This window comes from Nelusetta ayraudi, unplaced genomic scaffold, assembly GCF_046127955.1.
Source record: "Nelusetta ayraudi isolate G7.1 ecotype Tasmania unplaced genomic scaffold, CSIRO-AGI_Nayr_v1 ptg000004l, whole genome shotgun sequence".
NCBI classification, from domain to species: Eukaryota; Metazoa; Chordata; class Actinopteri; order Tetraodontiformes; family Monacanthidae; genus Nelusetta; species Nelusetta ayraudi.
In genome coordinates this window covers 5,307,543-5,331,447 of record NW_027466054.1, presented here as the reverse complement: position 1 = coordinate 5,331,447, position 23,905 = coordinate 5,307,543, and the positions used below count along the sequence as shown (strand labels likewise).

Sequence of the window (23,905 nt, the reverse complement as noted above, 5' to 3'; positions counted from 1 at the left end):
CTGAAAGTCAGATTATTACATTATGTGCTTCACACGTATTATGCTTATGGTAAAGATGTTTAAATATAAAATTCTATTATTTTCATTTATCAATTGTTCAATCGAAACTTTGTGCAATGGTCCATGTGCAATACGTGCATCTAATGATCTGTTGTGGTGAGAACAGGATGTCACCTCAAAAACTGAACTAAACACAGAAATATGACCAACAATGTTCAAGAGACATGAGGCATGATGATGTTTTAGTTACACTCCATATGGTCGAAATTTCAATGTAAACCTTTATACAACACTTGTGACTGAAACATGTAGTTGAGGTTAAATATCAGTATTATTATTTTTTTCCCCAAAACCGCCCACTTTTGAACCTTAATTTATGGTGACATGGAATGAAAAGCTAAAACACCGAGGTGTAGCTAATTTGATAACTCGATTAATTTTAACAATTCTGAGAAATAATAAACTTTTTTTCCTAGCAACCAATTTAATTTGTATCCTTGTCGTGGATTTACTCAAGCCTCCCATCACATCAGAAAATCCCCCCCAGCCCTTCTCCTTCTACTGCTGCTTCTTCTGTCGGAGGTAAATCGGTCTAATTGTCTAACCAAGTGATTGCTTAAAGCTTCAACTTGAAATATTGCCTGAGTATAAGCCCTCTCGTCTCTCTCACTCTCTCTCTCTCTCTTAGTTGTGGCCTGTCTGTTTATGAAAAAATCTATAAAATTAATTCTGATTCAAACTATTTTCATTTGTGTCTGTTCTCATTCACATTAAGACTGCTTATCCACATTGTAGAGTCAGTAGGAGCAGGATGCTTCCTGTTGGTCGCCTCCTGCTTTTCTCACATCTAAACTCAACGTGTGGCGTCTGTGTGTCTTTCTCCTCAAAGTCACCGACTGGTCCAGGCAGGTTTTGACCAGTTGAAAACTGCTCCTCTGGTGCTGCGGTTGCTGCTCTACAGGATGTGCATCCCATCTGTGTCAGTGGAGGTGGCATGATGGCTGCGATGATGCAGACATGCTGAGTAGGAGAGGAAAAAAACCAAACAAATATATTAAGAAATTGACTGAAAACACGTTGGACATGAAGGAAAATCAGGCCTTTGCATGCATGACCCCAGATCAGGTTGAGTTTGTAATTCACTACTACTATCTATGCTGTCTCACCATAACAAATACCGGCCTCCAGAATTTAGGTCTTCCATTTCATACAAAACTGAACTTCTTGCTTTACTTTATTTTATCTTATTATCTTATTTATGATCTTATGAGACAATAAACAATTTGTATTATTGTATTAACTATTGGATTCTGGGGTTTACCTGTACTAGAATGGTCAACGGTTCCATCCAAAAGGGTTTTGATGTCATCTGTAAAAAAAAAAACATGTTTGTTTAGTTTTTTAAACAGAAGTCACAGAGGGATTGTGAGTAACTTTTTGAATGTTACATTTGTGCAGTACTCCTACCTTGACTTTCAGCCTCTTGAATTGGTGGCAGTTCTGTTCCATTGATCGAAACTGTTAATCATAATAATCATGAATCATGATAACTGAAGGGTTTTAAAACTGAACAGAGGTGTGTTTGTTGACTAACCTGCCCAGGGCTGGGTAACATTAAAGTCAAGAATTCTCCCTGTTGGAGAGAATTAAAAATGTTATCCAGGTAAAATGAATTCAGTACACACTCTTATTAACCTAACCTGAACCTCCTGTCAAAAACAATCACTTGCGTTTGTCTGAGAAGAGTTTAGAATCCTAAACTTAAATTATTTCAGATTGACCTAGTGAAGAGTTGCAAAGTTGTTTTCAGTCCTTTCTTTTAACAAAAAAAAAAAACATTATAATATGGATGTTAAAGCTGCCAACTCATGATGACCACTTTAATTTTTTCTCTTGTCATTCCTTCCTGCCTCTCTTTTGCCCAGTCATCATTTGCAACTTCTCTAATCTGTGGCGCTATACAGCTCAAGTAGTTCTCTCTCTCAGCACCTGACCTGCTGGCTCCTTGGTCCAGCTAGTGCCCACTAACCCTCATCACTACATCATCACACTCATTCCTCCCTATTTTCCTGAAAACACTCGGCAGCCAAGTATTCCGCTTACTTTACTAGAATTCTGGAGTGGTCTTGTTGTTCAAGTGGTCATGGGAACGACATGATCCTAAAATAGATGATCAGTTACTGAAACCTATAAACGCATCAAGATTTTTGCCCAGTGAGCTATTTATTCATTGCATGTTCACAGCTTTGGTGTTTCTCTTTTTTTTTTTTTTTTTTTTTTTTTTTTTTTTACTTCAAGTCAAAAGCACATTTTTTCTTGAAGAGAAGTGCAGGACAACATGAATGACTTGAGTTTTACGGTTCAGCATTTTTAACACAGGATTTGCCAACGAAGGTTAAACGACTTAAGATTTGAATTTTGCACCATGTCCTTGGAGAGACATCATGGTATCACATCGTCCCCACATGTGGTGCACGTAAAACCTTTATTCATTTATCGCATGTTGTGTATGTTTCAAACATAGAAGTAGAAACTTAAAAAAAAATCTTGGAAAAGTACCTTTGGACTGCTTAGAGGTGACTTCACAATGTGCAGGATGCACCTTGGCCTTTTCTGTCAAAACAAGAAGCATATCTGGTTTCATTAAAACGTCCCAATCTTTAAGGTGAGCGTGACGGGGAAGAGAGGGAGGAAAGACAGAGTCTTACTGTAGATGAAGATCTGTTCCAATACAGTTGAGAGGATGGCCAGCAGAACCACACAGAGCAGGACCAGCCAGAGCACCCGCAAAGCACACCGCCACTCACCTGGGAGACGGGAGGACCAGAAGAGAGAGGTATGAGGTTAATCAATCAATCATTAGCGGGACAGTTTTTATTTTTCTCCATGCAGCCTATCCAGCCATTTGTTGAATTTGCAGCTCTGCCCTGCGTGCTGCTGGAGGATTTATTTTCTTCATGCTTCCTTATTGCCTCCAAAACTGTAAAACCTGCCTCGAGCTCAGACCCTTCTGGCTCGTAATACTGCATCCTAAGTGTCAGCCGCTAAAACCGTTACAGAAAAAAGGAAGAGGCGCAACCGCATGTGTGATAAAATATTTCAGATAAGGAAATGCTGATAGTAGTGGTGATGATACAGCAGCAACCTTGTGCAAAAAAATTAATTAAAAAAAGCCAAAAGTGAGGGGGTGGAAACTTGGTTATAAAAAAATATATAATGGCTTTCCCCTTTTTTGACTCGCAAGCCCATTGGAAAATATGACTTCAATTAGCCTTGAGCTCAGGGCAATGTTGAAGAAAAAAGCCAAACTGAACTCGGAGATAGAAAAGGCTTCTGGATGGGAGGAGAGAGTGGATGGAAACGGTGGAGAGGCGCCCGTGCTGAGGGAGGAAGAATTGTGGAAAACCTTTTTTTTTCCAGAATAGAATAATGACTGCGGGAACAAATTCAGGGTTGAATTACTTTTTAAATCAGACCTTAAGCTAAAACTGATTGGCTGCTTTATTTGTGTTTGCCGCGCCAACTTGTACTGCAGCCACGCCGCACAACGCGCTGCTCCTCCATCCTGGCACCGACCTTTGGACGTCACTCTGGACGGCGGCCGCTGCGTTGCCGTCATGAAGGTCTGGTTGGCGAGCCAAAGGAGGCAGTGGCTTTGTGCTGCGGGGTCGGAGGTCGGCAGGCAGCAGTAAAACGCCTCTCCTTTTCCGTCGTCCTCCTTCGCCCATTCCCCTCCTGCGCCGTCCTCCTCCTCGGGCGGGTGAGGCTGCAGGGAGCTGTGGTTGCCCAGGCCGTACAGGGTGAGGTTGAGCTCCTGCGTGTCTCTGAGCCGAAGCTCCACAGAGACCTCGAAGAGTAACCTCAAGGCTGTAGGTGGATACAGGGACATTGTCAAGTCATTTGCCCTGACAATAACAGATGTTTTCGCAACTTATAGTATGAGGACAATGAGTCTTATTTGGTCTTGTTGCTTCACACGGTGACAAACAGCACTAATGTTTTCTTGCTGGTGGTTACGTGAGGAGTTTTAAGTCACTTGGTTCCATGCAGTTGATCATAACTAATGTCTGAATGTTCAAAATGGAATGTTTTTGTCATTGTGTTCTTTTTTTTTTTTTTTTTTAAGATCTGAAGTCTAAATATGTGTACATGATGGTTGGTTTGTTTGTTTTCCCTGCTGGTACCATTAATATCTCAACTTATAAAAATTCCTCGACCATCTGTTCTATGTCGGCGTCACTGTATGTGAAAGTCAGCAGAGTTTTGACAGTGATACCTGAGGATGAGAGGTTTTGCTGCAACTCAGCCATGTCCAGATCTGTCTCACACGTGAACCAGTTCTTATCTGAGTCTCCCCAGACCCTTGAGTCTGACACAGGATTCAGGCTCACTTGGTTCTCTTGTGTGCAAACCTCTTTCCGTTTTTGCCACTCTGCAGTCTGCCAAGAGCTGCACTCATGCTTCCCCATGGTTTCAGAGCCCCCTCGTCCCCCATTTCCCCCCGCTACCGTATCGCCTCTCTGGCAGGACGGGTAGGGCAGACACAGGAAGTTCACTTTTGACACTAAAACAAAAGAAAGAAAGAGAGTGATTTTTTTTCTGCTCTCTAGGAGTGAGGCACAATGTTCAAATCAGAAGAAGATCTTGAAACAAGAGTTCCTGCCTCCAGTTCCTATCTGACTGTTGAAGACACAGGAAACAGAACCATAAAGGGCGAACATGTGCAGAGAGCCTGAGCCTGCAGCAAAAGGCTCTCATAAAACAGAACATTCTCAAAGCAGCAGAATACTGAAGAATTGCCTCTTAGTCTCGTATGGAGTTGAACGTAATGGAATGAATTCAGTGATTCATTTGAGTTTCATTTGAGTTTCTCAAAAATAGTAATGCATGGCAGTTCAAGCTTCTATACTCATGTTGTACATAATGTCACAATCAGAAACACGCTGGATGAACCTGAAGCTGTGACCGTTCCAAGGACCCACCTCGAGAGAGGATGAAGAATTCTGGGAGGCAGATGATGAAGACGAGGATCACAAGGATGAGGAGTTTAGTGAGTGTGGCTCTTGTCATGGCTCCACCATGAGATCAGACACACTGACGCACACATGGACCGAGGTCAATGGCGGCTGCTTCCCTCTCTAGAGACAAACAAACATATCCATTGGCACCTTCTCTTGGCCTCTCGGGGTGAACTCTCTCCACGGGCTGCAGCTCCAACTGTGAGTCTGCCACAGAGACGCAGCGACACAAACCCAGACATGTGTTAAGTGCAACTTCACTTCCTTTTGCACTTCCTGTCCTCAAACAAGCGAGAAATGGAGCGTTCAAGACGCAACCGAAACTTTCCAGCGGCAGCGTGTGAGTAGAATTGTTCTGTTTCTGTCTGAGGGTCAGCGAGGCAGCCGCTGGGCACTTTGAAAGAAGAGATATGAAGACGTTTCAACTGTCACTCTGTGTGAATGGCAGCGCACACAGGTCACAGGGTGATCGCATTGTGTTGTTGTCCATTTTTTTAAAAAAAAGAGAGAGAGAGAGAGAGGTCAGCTGATTATGCCGAAAGTTTCTTGTTGAAAAAAACAGTCAGGATAATGAAGAACTATTAAACAAATAGACAACTAAAATATTCTGCGTGAAAACAGTAGAAAATGCAGTATTTAAAAATACCTCACTAACAAGTTAGTGTTTCACTTTGAAAGGTTTCCTGTTATTTTTGATTGAGTCACTGTAAAAACTGTGCAAAATACATGCTAAAGCATAAACTAAGAGGAAGTTGCATCGTTAGTTTCTTCTCTTCGTTCCACCAAATATACCACAGATTTTTACATTTCTCAGATTAAGCCCGAAATATGAGTCCTTCCATCATGGTTATGATATCTACAGTCAGATTTGTTAAAGTCTTTATGGTAATTTTGACAAGATTATTTTTTTATTGCAGTAACAGCAATGCCCTCGTACACACAGGCTGCTCGTCCTCTGCCGTGGATGGAGCTTTATAGGTGTTCGTAATGCAGCTGTAAATTAATTACCTCTCTCTTTATCCCTTTTATTACTCATTAAAGGGTTTTTTTTCCTCCTTTGTGCTGCCTGACGTGGCCTCTGTTGGGCTTCTGAGAGCCTCTTATCAAGGTTGGCCTTTCAGACACAGACAGAGGGAGGCAGACGCAGAAAGGAGGGAGGGAGGAAGAGAGAAAGAGAAGATCCACTACTCAAACATACAAACACAGTGATGAGCCTGGCTGGCAGGTGGAGCCTTATCTCCACTACACAGCAGCTTCCCTCTTTCAAGGCTCAGTCAGCCGCTCAGAACCGTGTCAAAGCTGCAAAGACCTGGGAAAGAAAAACGGGGCACACACACACACACACACACACACACACACACACACACACACACACACACACACACACACACACACACACACAAATTACTTTTCGTCCTTTTATGTTTTCTCCAAATTCAATGGATGTTTAGTTGGACTGTATATATGTTTTGTGAATGCAAGATTGTATGTAGAATGTGTGTGTGTGTGTGTGTGTGTATAGATAAAGAGAGATAAATTGACATGATCTTCAAGGTAGGAGGGAAAGCAATACAAGAATGAAAAAAATATTTTCAATTTTCCTTTTTCTAATTCATTGTTCTGCATTTCAGGGCAGCAGCAGGCAACGGCAGCAGGCTCCTCGGCTCTTCTAGGAAACCAGCGGTAAGCGCGGCACTCAGTCAGCCACCTCAGACACAAATCACTGCGAAGATGCAGAGATATTTTTAGACCGCCACACTGAAACGTTAGATTGAATGTAAAGACACGATGAGATTAGGGATTTAGTTTCAGGAGAGGATATTCAAGAACAGACCACGGCTCGCCGACACAGCGCAGGTTGCGCTTGTATTTCAGGCATCACATGTTGTTGTACATCTGATCCTCCTCATCGTGTCCTTGCCGGGACGGCTGAACCTAATCCCTGGATGTGCTTTATAGAATGAGGCTCTCAGTTTGGCCGAGGCCTCAAAAGCTGGGTTGGATTTCATCCTATTTCTTCATCATTTTATACATGTGTTTTATGAAGTGCACGATCAGTTGTGTCCTTGCAGTGAGTGACCTTCTAAATCAGTTTTTTCCCACCATGCAACACAAAAACATTAACCTTTGCACGACATTGCTCAGATTCCTGCTCATCCATCACCCATCCATCGTCAGCATTCTCAATCAGGGATTAAATTGCATTGGTTTGCATTGGCAGGCGGCTTCCTTCTGGCACCATAAAACCAAAACCACCAGTCACATTCCAACGTTTGCCTCCCCTCTCCAAATGGTTTCTAATGGCTTTTATCCAGATGGATATATTCCATGTGTCATTCCAGGCTACAGAAGTGAAAAGTTTTATTGTTTTTTTTATTAGATCTTTCTTGCCACAAGCTAATGCACTAGGGAAAACAAGGAGTCATTTTAAATTGCCAACAGAGGTGACAAAAGAATTCACATCCTGTACTTAAATAAAAATATGGATACTGGGGAAAAAAATAAGAAAAAAAAGCACTGCTTCAACCCCTTTACTGAAGTATGTGTAAAACAGTGCAGGTTCTGAAATGTACTTATGTAAAAAGTAAAAAAGTAAAAGAGTTTGTTTTTTTTTTTCAATTAATGAAACAATACATTAGAAACAATACACTGAAAACACAACAACTATAATGGTAACAAGTGAAATACAAACAGAATTTGTATCTTTTTAACACTTTTAAACACAATAGAAACTGGCATATTGTGACGTTTTAGTATTCGTCAAGAACCAGGCGTTGTTGTGGGTTTGACAGCTGCTTTATTGTAGCTCTGAACTTGATTGATCCAACAATCCGAACCGGAGACAAGACACGTCCCTCGCTCAACTTCCTCTAGAACTCCCTCCAACCCGTGTGCCCGCCCCTTTTCCCAGGAACCCCCCTGCACCTCCTCAAAGGGACCTTACACAGACCCCAATGACAGTAACACACTTCAAGAACGTTACAATATTTTTCCAGAAAATAGCTGATATTTCAGAAAGAAATGCTGACGTAAAATAGAGATACCTGAAAAATCTAAGGACAGTATCAAAGTATTTGTATTTCATTACTTCCCACCTTTGACTGCCACACGTCATCTTGCCCTCAGTCAGTTCATTAGCAGCACGGCCTCTGCAGCCTGCTGCAGCAAGCTAGCAGCCAGCAGCGAATGATCTGATGCAAGTTTCAGCTCTGTTTTGAAAAGCAGCATCTGGCTCATATAGAGTACTGCCACCACATGGACCATGTGTCTCTTTACTGAATGAAGGCTGGGCAAAGGTGTGAATCAGTGTAAGGTGGAGCTGCAGATTTGTTCCCACGTATTAGGTGCAAAATGGAAAACTTCATGTTATTTCAGTCTCGGCATAATGGCGTGGGGCAAGGAATGAACTTCACCAAGTGAGCATGTTTTTTTTTCCATGAAAGTTGGGGTAAGCACAAGGAAAAGGGGGAAGAGGAGGAGGAGGATAAGGAGGAGAGCGTTGTGATTTAGCGCTGCGTCAGCAGTATAAAAAAAAAATCCCCTGGCTCTCCTGAGATAGAGCCGCTCAGAAGCTTTATCACTTTCAAAGGAGAATTACAGTGTTTCCTGATAAGCTTGTCATTATGATCTGATTTTTTTTTTTTTTAAACGGCGATGAAGGTTACAGAGATATCCTGCATGGCTGCAAATCTGTCTGTCTGTCTGTCTGAGGCTTGCAGCGGATTTCTCTGCTTGAATATGATGTGTTCTTAACTCCTACTGCTTTTGAAAGATGAAAAGTCCCCTTTCACATTACCGCTAGGAAATCTAAAAAGCTTTTTCAGATATTGTTGGTTCGTGTTCAGGCTGTGGAAAAAAGCTATGGGAGGAAACGTGTTGGCAGGGGGAGAAAGTGCCTTAGCATCATGAAAATAAAACGGGTTGTTATTGGGTGAATTCACATGTGTTTTGTTGGTCTCACCTTTTCTTTACAGTTTTTTAATGTGTGTGTGTGTGTGTGTGTGTGTGTGTGTGTGTGTGTGTGTGTGTGTGTGTGTGTGTGTGTGTGTGCGCGTTCTCCTCTGCTGCAACCTTTGCTGGTGAGAAAATGCCACGTCAATAAAAGCTTTTTAACATGAGGAAAAATCAATGTGCTCCTGCTCACCCAATAAATGTGTAGCTGCCTCTCATCGTGCTGTAGCTTGGTGAAAAAAAATACAAATATTTTGCTTCAGTCAGAAGAAATTTAATAGTTGGGGATTTTTTAATGTTTAATTGAGATCATAAAAAAAACTGACTGTGGGGGAAGAAAAAAAATCAACAAAACAATTTATTTGTGAGAACACAGTTTGAAATGTTCTATATATCTCAGCTCATCAAGCTTTATTACTCCAAAGTGGAAAGCAGGTTTTCAGACACGGCCGCAATGAACCGCACAATAAAAAAGATTGAAAAACAATAAAAACACACTTTAACATTATAGGTGTGCGGAAAGGAAACATCCATCCAACACCCACGACTGTTTTTCCAATTCCAAAGATGAACTGCTTTATCTTGAATGTTTGCGTACATTTATCTTTATTTTGCATCAAATACGGTGAGGTCCAAGCAGAAAGTCAGGAAGCTGATATTGGGATATTGTGAACTTACATAATACTGCTTCATGTCTGCTGAATGTGCACACAGAAATGAATGGAGACACAGCAACCAGACTGCAGGTCAGTGTAAAGGAAATTCTTACTTACTTTTATCATGCGGTCTGACCTTAACATTTTCAGACAAGTTCCACTGTTCAACTTGCCTTTTATCCACCAAACGCAAAACATGTTTGATAATATCGTGTGTTGCAGAACTCAGACTGCAACACGACAGTTTGAAGTAGCTGGCCGTGGAGAAAAGATCACTTATTGATCTGTAGGCAGCTTTCGTCCCCTTTTCACACCATTTTTCAAAGAGCTCACCAGGCATCCTCCAACAGCTTTATGAAAGATGAACACAAACATTCTCCTCCTCCTCCTCCTCCTCCTCGTTCTGCCTGGTGTTTTAAAAAGTGTGGCTTTGACTATTCTTGGCACGTTGTGAGGCCCGGCACAAAGAGAATAGAATTAGCTTTCAGTCTGCCATTAAAATTGAAACGCACAAACATACACAGCACAAAAAACATTTCCTGGTGCACGAGAGGTAATGTTATTTTGGGAAGTTTATTCTCGGGATAATGTTATTCATAAGCTTGCTGGGAGCAGATTTCAGGAGAAAGCCAGCTGGCGAACCTGACAGCAGTGACTGTTTTCTTCCCGTTTGTGTTTTGCATAGGAGACGTTTTCTGTCACATGAAAGTTGTTTCTGTGCGACCAGTCAAAAGTCTTTGTGGCCTATAAATAAATAAGAGACAAGTGAAGTCATTGTAGTTTGATATGTGCTATCGTAGATCTCCAGACTTTTTACTAGCAATACTTACTGTCATAACTGTCTGATAAACTGGAATCTCACTAGTAACACAAAAAATAAATTAATTAGTTATTGATTGATATTGAATTAGTTAGTGATCGTAGACCAATTGTCAGTAGGAGATTATTTGATGCCACTTTCTATTAAGTACACACTTTTGGCAGTCATAAATCATTTGTCACTGGGACTTTCATGTAATCAACAATCATGTCATGGATGTGTTCACATATCAAGTAACAAAAACTGTGTCTGTTTCTAAATTAATTTCTAATGTGTATAAATGTATGAACAATGCTTGTAAATGAAGCGTAAAATATTTACCAGCAATTTAAGAACTGCTAGAAGTGTGTACTTGTCACACAGTGTCACAGATTACTCTTTTTCTGGAACAGGTCGAAGCTTCGTCACACATTTTTATCAGTGCTGTGATCTCCGTTTTAGCTTTCTGCATGCAATAAAAACGGGTTGTTGCTTTTTCCATCCGAGTTGCTGGCCAGCATTTTAGTCACAAGTAAGACAAGTGAGACGTTTCACATTGATGTGGTATTATGATACGTGCGTAAAAAGGCCATTTAAAGACAAATTAATTTCGCAAGGCAGCTTTATTAATAAAGCACATTTCATACATGAGGCAACTCAATGTGCTTTAAATGATTGAAAATTTAAACATTTTATAAGCTTTTTTAAAAAAAAAAAAAAAAAAACTGTCTTCAAAGACAAAAGTTCGAAAACATCATAGTAAAATATAACAAGATGAACAAAAGCACTCAATTATAAGCATTAGAGAGAAGATGAGTCTTTAACCTGGATTTAAAAACATTCACACTTGGGGGTGACTTCACTTCTGTTGGCAGCTTATTCCATTTGTGTGCAGCATCACAGCTGAATGCTGCTTCACCATGTTTAGTTTGAACTCTGCGCTCCACTACCATGAAGTTGCCCCAGCCGTGCACTTCCTTAGCTCTCTTTCTTATCTATCTTTCATTTCCTCAGAATAGCTAAATAAAATAATGAGGTGTCACTTTCAAACACGTAAGTAGGAAGTGGGCCTGTATTGCTTAGTCATCAACGGGCTGACTAATTACTAGACAATGGTACTTGTGGGGACTGAGCTGACATTCAGGCACAGGAGCAATCCGGATTCCGCCACTTCTCAGAGCATCGATAAAATATATATGGTTCGCTGTTTTGTTTTCCTTCGTCACCTCTCTGACTCCACTCCTCTGTCCGTCACTGCTCTGCTCTCTCCGTGTCTCTCCGGCATCTGATAGGTTTTTGGATCAATATTCAGTCAGAGTAGAGTGACCTTACTTGGTGAGGCTGACCTGAGAGCTGAATAGAACATCACCTTGCTGAAAGAGAAAAGTGCTTCTCAGGCATTAAGCTACTTCTTCCTGGCAGGAGCAGGATGGACCACGGAACACAGCTGACCTGTGCAGTTATATGAGCTGCGCTTTATCAAAATGCAGCCAATAAGATGAAGATCTATTGCAGACATTCATTCTAATGCAGCGCCTTCTCATAGTCATAGTGTAGACACTGTTTTCAGCCATTGACGTCTTAACTTTTCTGACTCCTTCATGGGTTTAGTGATCTCTCGCACACACCCCCATATTGTTTTCTATTCTACATAATATGTCAGTAATACAGAAATATGTCAGAAGTGATCAGGAGCAGATCTTCAGTGCACCTCCTCTGTTGATGAGAGAAACACCAACACAACAGACTTTGGTTATGACACGGAACAACCTATGAGTAAGCACACTGAGGTCGTCACTATTTTGTACAACGCAAAGACATTTAGATTAGTTTGAGCAGCGCTTCAGGATCTTCTTTGGAAAAGCTTCAACCAGCACAAGCTTACAGAAGCAGATGTTACATTCACCTTTTTCATTTGTGTTCAAGCGTTGGGTGACAAGCAAAAGCAAAATATTCAACAGCAGTTAGGTTAAAGATCCAGATGGAGAGAAAACTTCAGTTCGTTAGTTGTAAACTAACACGGAAGAAAGCAGCTGGAATAAATAGATTCTACCACAGATTCAGATATTCTGCAATTTCCCATCATCTTATTAATATTTTACTTCATCCAAAAAAATATTTAAGCAATCTTCCAACCAACTCTGTATATTACCTCATTACTTCATAAAGCTCTGCTTTCTCTGATTAATGCACTCTTTGACATTTGGTGGCGAACGTTTGGAGGCTTTTAGGTGACGTGCTACGCTTCAAATTATTTAGCACGGTATCCAGGGAGCGTCAGTGGAAAGAGCAGCTCCTCTCTGTCTTTGTTTCCTCCCACTGCTTTCCCTCGCATCTCGACGGGACTGATAGGCTCGTGGCCGCAGGTCAGAGTAAATTATTAAGACTTGCAGTCTGCTCTGTGTTCGTCCATAAATGCTCCCCCCGCCCCCCTTCCCACAGCACTCAGTCCATTTAGGAAAAGAGTGAACAGGATAAGGAAGCGCTGTGGTCAGGGGTGGGTGGCGAGGGCCAGAAAGAGAAAAACCCATGTGGAAGTTGGGAGACGCCTGGGAGTGTAGATGACAAATTGGAGTTTCTTATCCTGCCACCTGCCTCATGCCTTGCAGCGACGTATCAGTGCATCATTCCAGAGCAAACATGCTAGGTTGAAAGGGATTTCTGGCTGTCGGGGTGCACATGTTTATGCAGAGCGATTATGCGCTTGCAAACTAAAGCCAGGGAGGGAGCGTTTGGGTGCTGCCATTAGAGAGTTGTTAAGCTACTAAATGGCTGAGGGTGAAGAGAGGCCATTACAAACAGAGGAAGGGGGAAATGGAGTTGTTTTCATTTCCATCAATAATTCAGGATGTGTATTATCTCCTGCAGTGTGCAGAAGCAAACTTCATGCCTCAGCAAATTTTGGCCCCGGTGCGCACAGACAGGAGGATTAGTGATTGTTTGTGTCATTTTGCACACAGACGTGTAATTCATGCAAAGATGGCATTCTTGCTGTCCAAAACTACCGACTACAGAGAGGATGTGGGTTGGTTTTTAGTCTGTTTTTTTTTTCCTTCTCTGAATGCCAGCAAAAGCAGTTTATATTTTAATAATGATGACCCACATTCAGCCAGTGTGTCAAGATCCCGCACCGGCCAACTCCAACATGTTTAAGCCTCTTATTATAGATGAATGTAAAAAAAAAAAAACATAAATAAATTATAACTACGGTCCATTGTACAATGGTGACCAAAATTATTGGGACACTGTTTGGCTGTTGTTGTTGTTGAATTGGCCATCAAAATAGCCATTGAAGAAATAAAATATCTACAAAGTCATCATTATCTTTATAGCAGAATAACAGAATAAAACCATCATGATTGTAAGAGATTTAAGCAATTTTAATCATCAACAGTTGTAAACAGCGTCCATCACCATTCTTAGTCCTAGTAGTCATTTTTTTTTAGGCAGGTGTTTTGAGGGGAAAACATATATAGGATCTACCTCACCAGGGGCACAAAGCTCATCATTTATTGTTGAAATAGGTTGTTAGCTCGTCTAAATTGAAGGAATTTAAACACGTTCAAAAAGAGGAAACAGAGACTAACAACAATGTGAGAGTGAAGAAAAGATTCTTATAGGATTGAAAAAAGACATGGAAGTTAGTAAGCACAGCAGAGGAAACACTTATGTTATGTTTTGTTTGTGCTCTACTTTTGACAAGAAGGTTTATAATGTGAGTTTACATTTTCACTCCAGTGGCTCAGACTGTTGGCCATCAGTCAGGTTAACCATCTGGGCTTATACATCCCGCTCAGTAAACACTGTCCGACGGCTGCTGCAGGGTTGTGCAGTCTGTTTTGTCAGGCCTCATATAATCTCATGACACCGGCTCATAAACTTCTGTCTGTCCTGCAGCAGAATTTAATGTCAGAGTTGAATAACAGAGAAATGCCCGGGTCGTGCATCGGACCAAACGGATCAATCGCATCCTCCACTCCGCTGAGGTACACGAATGTTTGGACTGGAGTTGATAAAACAAGGAGTTTGATTAGAGCGGCGAGAGCCAGAGGAGCCGTGTGTTTTCCCAGCTGAGGCAGCTTCCGTTATCATTATCATTCTTCTCATCATCAGGCTCTGTGGCTGCCGAACAGATGTGCAGCTCAGCAAACATGGTTAAATCTGGCAGTTTGCATTCTTCAGTGTCCCACCTCTCATGCAATTAAGGAAAGCAGAGCTGCAAAGCCTAGCGCGCGGCTCTGATGGTTGTGTGACCGGGTGTGTGCGCAGGTGGTTTATTTTAAAGGCAAAGTAGAGCAGCAGCAATTAGACAACAGGCCTGGATCAAAGTAATTGGACAGTTTGGTCCGCAAAGTTATTCCTCCAAAGTCTTGTGCGCACATGAGCTAGCGAGAAAGGGAGAGAGACACGTGCACAGGCACATGCACTCATATTTTTTCCCCCTCTCGGTTTGTGTTAAATAAAACATGGCTTGTGAAAGTGTGTCAAAGTCTCATCGAGTGCAGAGGGAGCAGGATGGAAGCTTCCTGCCCCCATATGAGACGATCAGATGATTTGGTGTGCACGTGTCTCCTCTGTCGGTGCACGGCACAGATGCTATTGTGAGTAGTTTGGCCTCTGTGTTGCTGTTTCTCTGATCGCATCGTCTCCTCTTTCTTCTTCCTTCCACGCTTTTCCTCTCTCAGCCTTTTGTGACTCGTCTCTCCACCGCCTACCGCAATTATCTCGTATCTGCATTGAAAACCAGTCAAGTAGTGACGCGCACACATACACAGGACCGGCCTCATTAGCACTCCCCCATACAGGAGATCCATTTCGCGATGGAAGCAGGAGAGGAGGAAATGAGAGGACAAGTGTAATTGGTGGGAGATGGGTGGAGGAGCATATTCGTAAATGGCCAGGACAAGGTTTTTATGCGAGGTGCTCAATCGAAGAGAAAAACATTTAGAACCAAAAGGAGGCATTCAAGAAATGGACGATGCATTCTAAACTCAGCAGGCTCAGCAGCCTGTGTTTGTTGACACTGATCTAACATTGAATCCCTCTCATGGAGCTTCCTTTGTGCTGCTGTGTGTCTGCTAATGCAAGGGTTTGAAGAAAAAACATGAACAAAGAAGAATGAGGGTAAAGTGGAGACTCGAGATGGACTGATGTTGAGATTCCTTTATTCTTTTATCTCCCATATTAGTTGGCGCTCAACAAAGTGGGCCAACGCAGACTGCTCATGAATTCAGACAGAATACAACTTCCACCAACAGAGAAAATGTGGCCATTTCGTCAAATTCTTCTTGTTCTTCTCTTCTTGGCTGTTCCCTTCAGTGGATATTAAATATTGAATGTTATTTAATGTTGAACAGTATTGGTAATATTGACGTTGAACTGATAATTGTGGTTAATTGTGATTACGTCATGTTAACAAAACAAAACAAACAAACACACTGGCACCTATTCTGGTACCAGATGTCAGCACCTGCGACCAATTAAACTTGAAGCATGTTGTTGTACTTGGGAAGGTTTTTCCCTCAAGTCTAAATTTTTTGCTAGTGTTGTGCGTTGCTTTGGATCTCCTCTCACACCAACAAAGTTCCCATCCTCTTTCACTACATCCTTAAATCTTCTCTTTTGTCTGCCTCTAGGCCTCATGGCTATCAGCATCAACCTCAGCATCCTTTTACCCATATATGCACTGTCCCTCCTCAGTGTGCCTACCCTAACATTAATTTTGAGAAATTGTGACCATTAATTATTGTATCTTGATTAATGTAAGAGAAAGCTATATAAATGAAATACTAACATAAAATAATTAACCTTGCCAGTGCTAAAAGTGTGTACTTTAAACGTTCTCGTATTTGCTCTTACTGGATCTCTACTGTCTCAAGTGCTTGGTCCTGGCAGCCTGTAACCTATACAACGCAGGGCAGGAAGTGATCAACAATGGGTCGGCACATTTATACTTGTGTAGCAGAGGGACCTCAGTTGCAGTATGTGTCTGCCAGTTCTTAAGGAGGATCTCAAATCTGCAAAAACCCTAATCGGTTGAAAAGCCTTCCACAGGGTAGCTGCATAAAATTACCTTTGAATAGATAAATAATATGTGGCTTCAAAGGGCTGTGTGTGATATCGGATATGTTGCCGTTAGTATTCTCATGAGGCTAAAGACAGTTCAAGACTTTGGCACTGTGAAGTTTATCTCTGTGTCCAGCTGCAGCTGGAGGCCACGCGCACTGCAGAAAGCATATCAATTGCCAAACAAACTGTTGGAGCTCGAATTCTGGGTCATAAAATGTACCAGTTGCAGGCTGTGATTAAGAGTTTGTTGGTTGGTTACACTGGTTTTACACTTTTGTGAGCAAAAAGTTTTGTTTTTTAACACAACACCATGGAGTTTTCCAATAACTTGTAATGGGGACAATGGAGCCACTGGCACACCACCGCATCTATTTTCAATTCACAGTCGTTTAATGTAATTTAATTTAATGGCATTAGCAGATTTAATGTAACCCTTGATTTTAATCACTTATGTTCCCCTCTTTGAACTTTCCTCACTCTTAATAGATTGTTCATCTTTCTATTTCTAGTTGAAATTATTGTGAAATTAATTACTGAGAAATCTTTTGTGTGATTAACATATATATATGTTGCCTTTGTAAACAGTGCCTGTCAGAGCCAAGAAAGTAAATCCGGAATGTGGGATCTAGAGTCATGTAGCCTTTTTATCCTTAAATCCTTCTTCAAAGCGTCTTTGCAGAGTTCTTCTTCCGCCTGTCAGAATGTGACAAAGCCTCCCAGAGGAGGTGATAATCGTAAGTGCAGTTAAGGTCTGTTTATGTTGGTGTGTGAAGTGTTGCTGCAATGTTCTTGTGACGGGGGACTGGGCAGGCAACTGAAATGATCCAGTGTCGTACCAGGCCAGCCAGGTGCGCTGTGTCAGTGTCACGGGTTCCTCTCTCCTTGTTTCAAGTCAGTGAATTTGAAGATAATTGTAATATGTTTTAAGGTTGGAAAAACTTTTGACATACTGTCCTTTTGGAGGTCCAGTTGAATGTCATCTGTGTAAGATGTAGAGGCCACACAAAATAAGCTGTATAAAACACACACACACACACACACACACACACACACACACACACACACACTTTACTCTCTGTTTTTACTCTGACAGCTTTCTTGCCTTGATGTGAAAATTATTTTTCTTCCAACAACACTGAATTTGTGCCCCCAGATCAATTTAATTGCACCGGCACAAACGTTCACAAACACACAGGCAGGCGCTCTCCCTTCCTTCTCTTTCATATGAAGGGCGGAGCCTGCATGTCAGTATGGAGAGGAGAGGTAATTATTTGCTTGGCCAGACTGAGCCTGTTCTGAGTCTCAAGGACGGACTTGCCTGCAGCTGCAGCAGCAGCAGCAACCAATTTCAAACCTCCTGAACAGAGTGTAAACAAGTGTATCTAAGCGGACGTGCATATGTGCGCGTGTGTGTGCGCACACTGTTCACGATGTGCGCGCACCTTAGAGCATGCATGGAACAATGGCACTTGCAGCATCATCCTTGCTGGTCCAACCAGACCTTTGGGGATCACAGCTGCGGTCCAACTGATACATACATACATACCCCCTACCGCATGCACACACACACACACACACACACACACACACACACACACACACACACACACACGTCCCCATTGGCTTCACAGCTCATAGCAGGGATGGGGAGCAGGAAATTGCGGTTGTGGAGGAGATTGGAGCGAGAGGCGGGGGGGCGGGCAGTTCCTGGAGAGAAGGAGAGAGGATAAGGTGGAAAATTGGACGAGGTGCTGGGAGAAAAGAAGAGAAAGACTTGAAACAGTAGGAGTGAACAGACAGGACAACAGTGGGAGAGATTGAGACTGAGGCTGGTGAGAGGCCAGGATGAACTGATCGTCACAGACGGCCCAGACAGATAATGTTTCACTTTCTCACCCAATAAAATATTTTATGACAGCAATCCCCAGATGACTATCTGCTTTTTTTTTTTATTATTTGCCCGAGTATTTTTATTTGTGTTTACACTCGCGCGCCGTTGAATGCTAAGTGCGCTCACATGGGACCGTGCCCAAGCGTGCGTGTGCGAATGCACCCAAACTGCAACAACTGCAGAGGCTTGAACATGACTTTGTGGTCAATTTATTCTTGTTTTTTTTTTTTTTTTTATGGGTTTGCCAACTGCCCAACAGCTGCAACTCTAAAGATGTGCCAAACACTTTTGAGTAATAGCCCTGGACCACTGCAGCCAGGAGACTGGCAGCAGCGGGCAACAACGATGAGGCTCATGCCCAGTTACTGGACCCATCTGTAGGAGAGCTGTGAGAACAGTCAGTCGGCCCATTTATTTACCATCAGAGGCCCTCGGTGCTCTACCTGACGATTATTTTTCAGATTTGTCAGGTGGAGTTCATACAGACACAGCATATAAATGTGTCTCCTGGTGTATTTTATGCACAATTAAGCCAGTCACTCAACAAGACAAGGCTGCCACACAGGATAATATTTCAACCTTGGTTTGGGTGGGGGGAAAAATGGGCTGCAACACATTGGAGGTTTATTTCATACCTCTCACGTCCTGAGGACAGAGACGGGGCAGGAACATTGCAAGGACATTAAACCTAATCACATACATCACCTCACATGAAATAGCACTCCTATTTGAGAATCTCTCGGGGTGTGAAAAATGTGTTTTTATGGTGTTACGGCACAGTGCACATGAGCTCCATGAGAGTAACCATTTTTTATGGGTCATAAGGCATTCCGTGTGGGGACAGGCAGCGCGGCTGCTCAGCGCTTGGCGTTTTCCCAAAAAATATCATTCACGACAACCGCAGATGTGGACCCAGTATAACTCACAACCAACATCTGCTCAGAAATGCTATTTCTTTATTTTTTTTTCTCCTCCTAAATGATACACTTAGACTCTCTGCTCATGCCTTGTGTGTATGTGTAAGTACTGACATTGTGGTATTGATCATAATGTAGCTGGGTGGTCTTGCGCTCAGCTGTCAGCGCTGAAATGAGGAAAAGCCTGATATTTTGAGACAAATAAATGCATCAGAAGTTCATTTGACTGAATTTATTCCCTCCGCTCAGCCCTCCGTCTGTGCGAGAACTGAGTTTACATGCTGAGGTAATATGTCTGATGGGGCCAGTTTATGAGTGGAGAATCTCCCGTCGGTGTAATTCACAAACTGACCTCGGCTGTTTGACTCATTGATTTTTGTTCGAGTGGGGCTCCTAAAGCCTTCCCAGCAGTTTCTCCCTGGGAATCCATCCAGGAAACACACCCTGCGCCCAGGCTCTGCCTCATTCCGTGGGCATCTCAGACTTACTGCAGAAGACAGGGACAGCTCTGTCTGCCCTGGACTGCCGCTGGTGTGCTTGGGTGCACTGGACGCCTGGATGGGAGGATTCCCACAGGACTCGCTCCCACTGATCATTACCGTCTATGAATAGCTGCTGCATTGCAGATGGAGGGCAGGGAGGGAGGTGAAGGAGAGTTAGATCGGGAACCAAGTGGAATGGGACAAACAGGAAACGGAGATGATGGCTGTCTGTGAGTGGAGGAGGGAACCATTTAAAATTTCATCTTCAAGACAATAGGTAAACCACAGAGTGTGAAGTAATCCTGCAACCAACGTCTTTGTATCATACGCAAACTACTTTGCACATGAGCCCACTGAACCAGGTTTCTAAAAGTACATTTGGTCATGGGGGAATCAAGGAGGAGGAGAAATTAGCATAAGGAGGATGTTTTCATCGTCTCATTACAGGGTGTTTGAAAACGACTAAAGTGGCCTGGTAACTGACTGGTACAGACACATTGCCAGGAACTCAAACACGTGTTGTGTTTTGTTTTCACGCGACATTTAACTTACCTGGATTGACTATATTGAATAGCCTTGATTTAAGTCCAAACATGTTCTACGAAACAGGGGACATGCAATATAATATGAAATTAGTAGCTGATGTCTCTATATTCCTTTGCACCACAGCCAGGGCAAATAATTTGATACTACTTACTACTTATTAAAAGACTGTCGACTTGAGTGTAAAGTGCAATTATGGGGAATATGCGGTGGCATCTTGTTTTCTCCAATTACCATCTCAAAGTATGTGCACTGGCATAAATAAAAAGAACACAAACAATTCTAAAAATATGTGCCACAGTGTCCCTCAGTCAGTGAAAATGTATTATTGCCGATGACTTTAGAAATGTATTCTCTCTTGGAGTCATTTACATTGATTCAAATCGTAAAATAAGAAAAACCACCTACTTATTCATGGAATACTTATTTACAAATTTTCTCAAATGAAATGAAATTAGGTTGAACACTTGAGCATTTTAACCAAAAGTCAAAAAAGACAAATTAACTGTCTCGCCTGCATGGGGATCTTATCTGAAGGGAGCACACGTTCATTTGTTGTAGGAAACATTTGAGGTTTGGTGTGTATGAAAATGCTGTCACACACACACACACACACACACACACACACACACACACACACAGTCGCGCGCGCGCGCGCTCTCCCTCCATATACTCCAGCAGACTCCTCTCCCATCCTCCAGTCGCGGTTGACGGGCGTGCGGTTGTCAGGAGAGACGCGGCGCGGCGCGGTGCGGTGCGGTGCGGTTGACGGTGCGGCGCAGCTTTCACGGCAGAGCAGCTCGGGCTCTCCCCCCGCCATTTCATCGTGCCGAGCCCTGGAATGTCGAGTAGCGGCTCGGGCTCTTCCTCGCGGAAGGAGTTCGATGTGAAACAAATCCTCAGGATCCGATGGAGGTGGTTCGGTCACCCCGCCGTGCCTCCGCCTCACTCTCCGCCGCTGGGAGACTACTTTGCCGGGAGGAGAACGGGCGGCAGCTCCGGGGACGGACCCTCAGTTAGCGGCGGCGGCGGCGGCAGCCCCAGTTCAGCCGGCGTCAACCCCAGTACCGGTACGGGGAACCACGGCGGTCTGGTGGCCAGTGGCAGCGCCGGGTCGAACCTGTGCAACGGCGGCGGCAGAAAGTTTGTTGATTCGGCAGGGAGTCGGTGCGGTCCGGGCGGAGCAGCGGCTGGAGCGACGGGGAACTCTTGCCCTCGCTCCTTCAGCCAGCCGGAGTGCAGGAGCTCCACCGCGGCGTTGTCGTGGGTTTCCCCGCCGCCTCTTCGTCGCGCCCGGCCGGTGACGAGCATGGAGCCCTCCGGCGAGGCTCCAGCTCTGCAGCTGGTGCCCGAGCCCTCCGCTCATGTCGGGCTGGACGTAGAGGCGGCGGCGGCGGCGGCGGCAGCTGTGGCTGTGGCACCGTCGGGCTCCGAGGAGAACAACCACCCGGAGACGGACTCCAGCTCCTGCAGGTAGGAGAGAAAGCTGGACCTCGGAGTTTGGGTCAGTTTTTTTCCCCCTCGCGCCACCAACTTTCAGAAAAAGTTTTAGCACGGGGTTTCGCGCAGCCTTTTCGCCATTTAACCGTCAAATAAAACACAGATGTGCTCCAGAAATGAATGACTCGCTTTGTGAAACTTTAATCCAGCTATAGCTTTTGAATATATTTGCATTCGCATCAATGCCACGCAGCAGTGCTGGAATACGAACTATACAGAGGCATTGCATGAGAGATGTTGTGTTGTGTGTTTATTCTTGTGGGGCAGCAGCCTGAGGGTTTGCTCAGCTGACCGAGCCCCTCCAACCTCTCCAGCAGCAACCACAATATCTGAGGCCACAAAATGCACCCGCAACGGGAGATGGGATTTTTCAGAGCCACATTAACAGTATGACTCCAGGGCTCAGCTCTCTATATGGAACTGCCATAGGCTACTGTTCGGAATTTGACATTTACAGTGTTTTGTTTTCAGCTGCCTGACTCATCATCCGCTCTTGCCCACAGTCCTGTGGTCTCTGCGCGGTTGTGTGCACATTGCACATTCTAGATTGTGTTGCCCTGGCCTGAGAATGCATTTAATTGATAGTCACCATGGAAGCGGCAATCAAAGCAATTAGTGTGCCGCAAATGTGCTGTTTCCAAGGCACGTCTGTCTAACATTCCGACTGTAAATGTCATTGAAAGAACAGAGGACAGTGTAGCTCAGTCTGTTTATGCGCATGTTTACTACAGTGGCATCCTAATGCACCTGAAAGCCTCCTAACTCACTCTATGCTCCCAGGGCACACACATCACAAAACATAAATGATTCATAAGGCATGCACACACTCGTGTGCACCCTCAGTGGGAGTAAATACACGTGTAATTAAAAAAAAAAAAAAAAAAAAAATCAAAACTCTCTTGTTTTTGTTTTGTTTTAAACAACCAGTATTTTTGAAGGTTTTCATGTCTTTAGGTATTTATGCTTGCAGTGCTGCTGAAATGACTTCTTGGCGCCCAGTGCACACACACAAAATGTCACTCAGCTTCTGAGAACGTATTGTTAGTGCGTTAGAACGTAGAATCCATGTCTTCGCACATGCCATGGTTGCCATACCAACACGACGGCCATCCGTTTCGGCAGCATGAATGTACAGCTGTGTGCATGTCCATACTGTGAGTCTTCCTATACGCTACTCATCCTCTCGTGTGGAGACCAGTGTCCAGTGGTTGCGCTCTCCACCGTACTCCAAGCAAGAGCACTCATGGGCAGGATCCCAGACGGGATCATGGGAAGGGACTCGTGCAGGATCCCAGCAAATCTACGGCCTCGGCTTCGGGCTCCCTTGAACCTGCTCTCCTTCTTTCCCTTCCACTTTGTCACCCCACCTTGTGGCATCCTCCATTCAATTTTGTACGCCTCTCCCTCTTCTCCCCCCTTCACGCTCCCTTCCCCCCTGTCCCTGCATTCATCTCAAGCCACCCTTCACCGTCCATTTGCCCTCTTTATTTGCTTGCTAATGTGTTGGGAAAACAAAGGCATTTGTTTTTGTGTCACGCAGGATAAAACATATGATCGTGCAGTCAGGCGCCGTGCCTGCGTGCACGCCGTATATCAGCTCACAAAAGTGCATTTACTTTGCATTAGCTGTTAGCCTGCAGCCTAATCAGGCAAGATGGTTAATCACGAGGGATTGCGCATGCATACACGCCCGTGTGTGTGTGAGTGTATGTGTTTGTGTGTGTCAGAGAGAGAGAGAGAGAGAGAGAGAGAGAGAGAGAGAGAGAGAGAGAGAGAGAGAGAGAGAGACTGAATGGCAGCGAGTGAGTGTCCTTGCCTGGTGCAGGGGTTTAAAAAATCTGGCAGCATGGTGTTTATTCGCCTCAGACACACTCTTTCTTTCTCCTCTCTCCATCCCTCACTCTGTTTCTCTCTCGGTCCACGTTGAGTGCCTGCCAGGCTCAATTAAGGGGACTGGAAGGCAACATTCTCCCACTTCAAAGCATCTCCTCTGGCTGAATTTAGCCACACCATTCATCTACCCATACTCTCTCTCTCTCTCTCTCTCTCTCTCCCTCTCTCTTTCGCACTCACTCACTC

At 43.7% G+C, this 23,905-nt stretch overlaps 2 protein-coding genes across 3 annotated transcripts in view; one reads left to right on the top strand and one right to left on the bottom strand.

Annotated features, from left to right (window-relative positions):
• Positions 1-174: 174 nt before the first annotated feature.
• LOC142890976 (uncharacterized) lies at positions 175-5,496 on the bottom strand. Its single transcript, XM_076030364.1, has 9 exons — positions 4,983-5,496; positions 4,277-4,564; positions 3,577-3,867; positions 2,709-2,807; positions 2,560-2,613; positions 1,595-1,633; positions 1,468-1,518; positions 1,322-1,369; positions 175-1,020 (listed from the first exon to the last, which is right to left on the bottom strand). The coding sequence occupies exons 1-9, from the start codon at positions 5,068-5,070 to the stop codon at positions 956-958; spliced, it is 1,023 nt and encodes a 340-aa protein (XP_075886479.1). The 5' UTR covers positions 5,071-5,496; the 3' UTR covers positions 175-955.
• Positions 5,286-23,905, top strand: part of klhl5 (kelch-like family member 5) — a 46,524-nt gene continuing 27,904 nt past the window's right edge. The window contains exons 1-2 of one of the 2 annotated variants that reach the window (XM_076030338.1): positions 5,286-5,358; positions 6,650-6,701. In XM_076030338.1, the coding sequence (XP_075886453.1) occupies positions 5,316-5,358; positions 6,650-6,701 (95 nt within the window). In that variant the 5' untranslated portion in view covers positions 5,286-5,315. Of the gene's footprint in view, positions 5,359-6,649; positions 6,702-20,781; positions 21,800-23,905 lie in introns of those variants that run through there. The other variant, XM_076030331.1, reaches the window with a different exon arrangement.

Bases quoted from the DNA above. Each gene is read 5' to 3' on its own strand.
- LOC142890976 (XM_076030364.1), bottom strand. From the start codon at position 5,070: ATGACAAGAGCCACACTCACTAAACTCCTCATCCTTGTGATCCTCGTC. The intron at 2,614-2,708 runs GTAAGACTCTGT...TTGTTTTGACAG, and splicing joins GGAACAGATCTTCATCTACA to AAAAGGCCAAGGTGCATCCT. The intron at 1,021-1,321 runs GTAAACCCCAGA...TCTCCTACTCAG, and splicing joins CGTTGACCATTCTAGTACAG to CATGTCTGCATCATCGCAGC.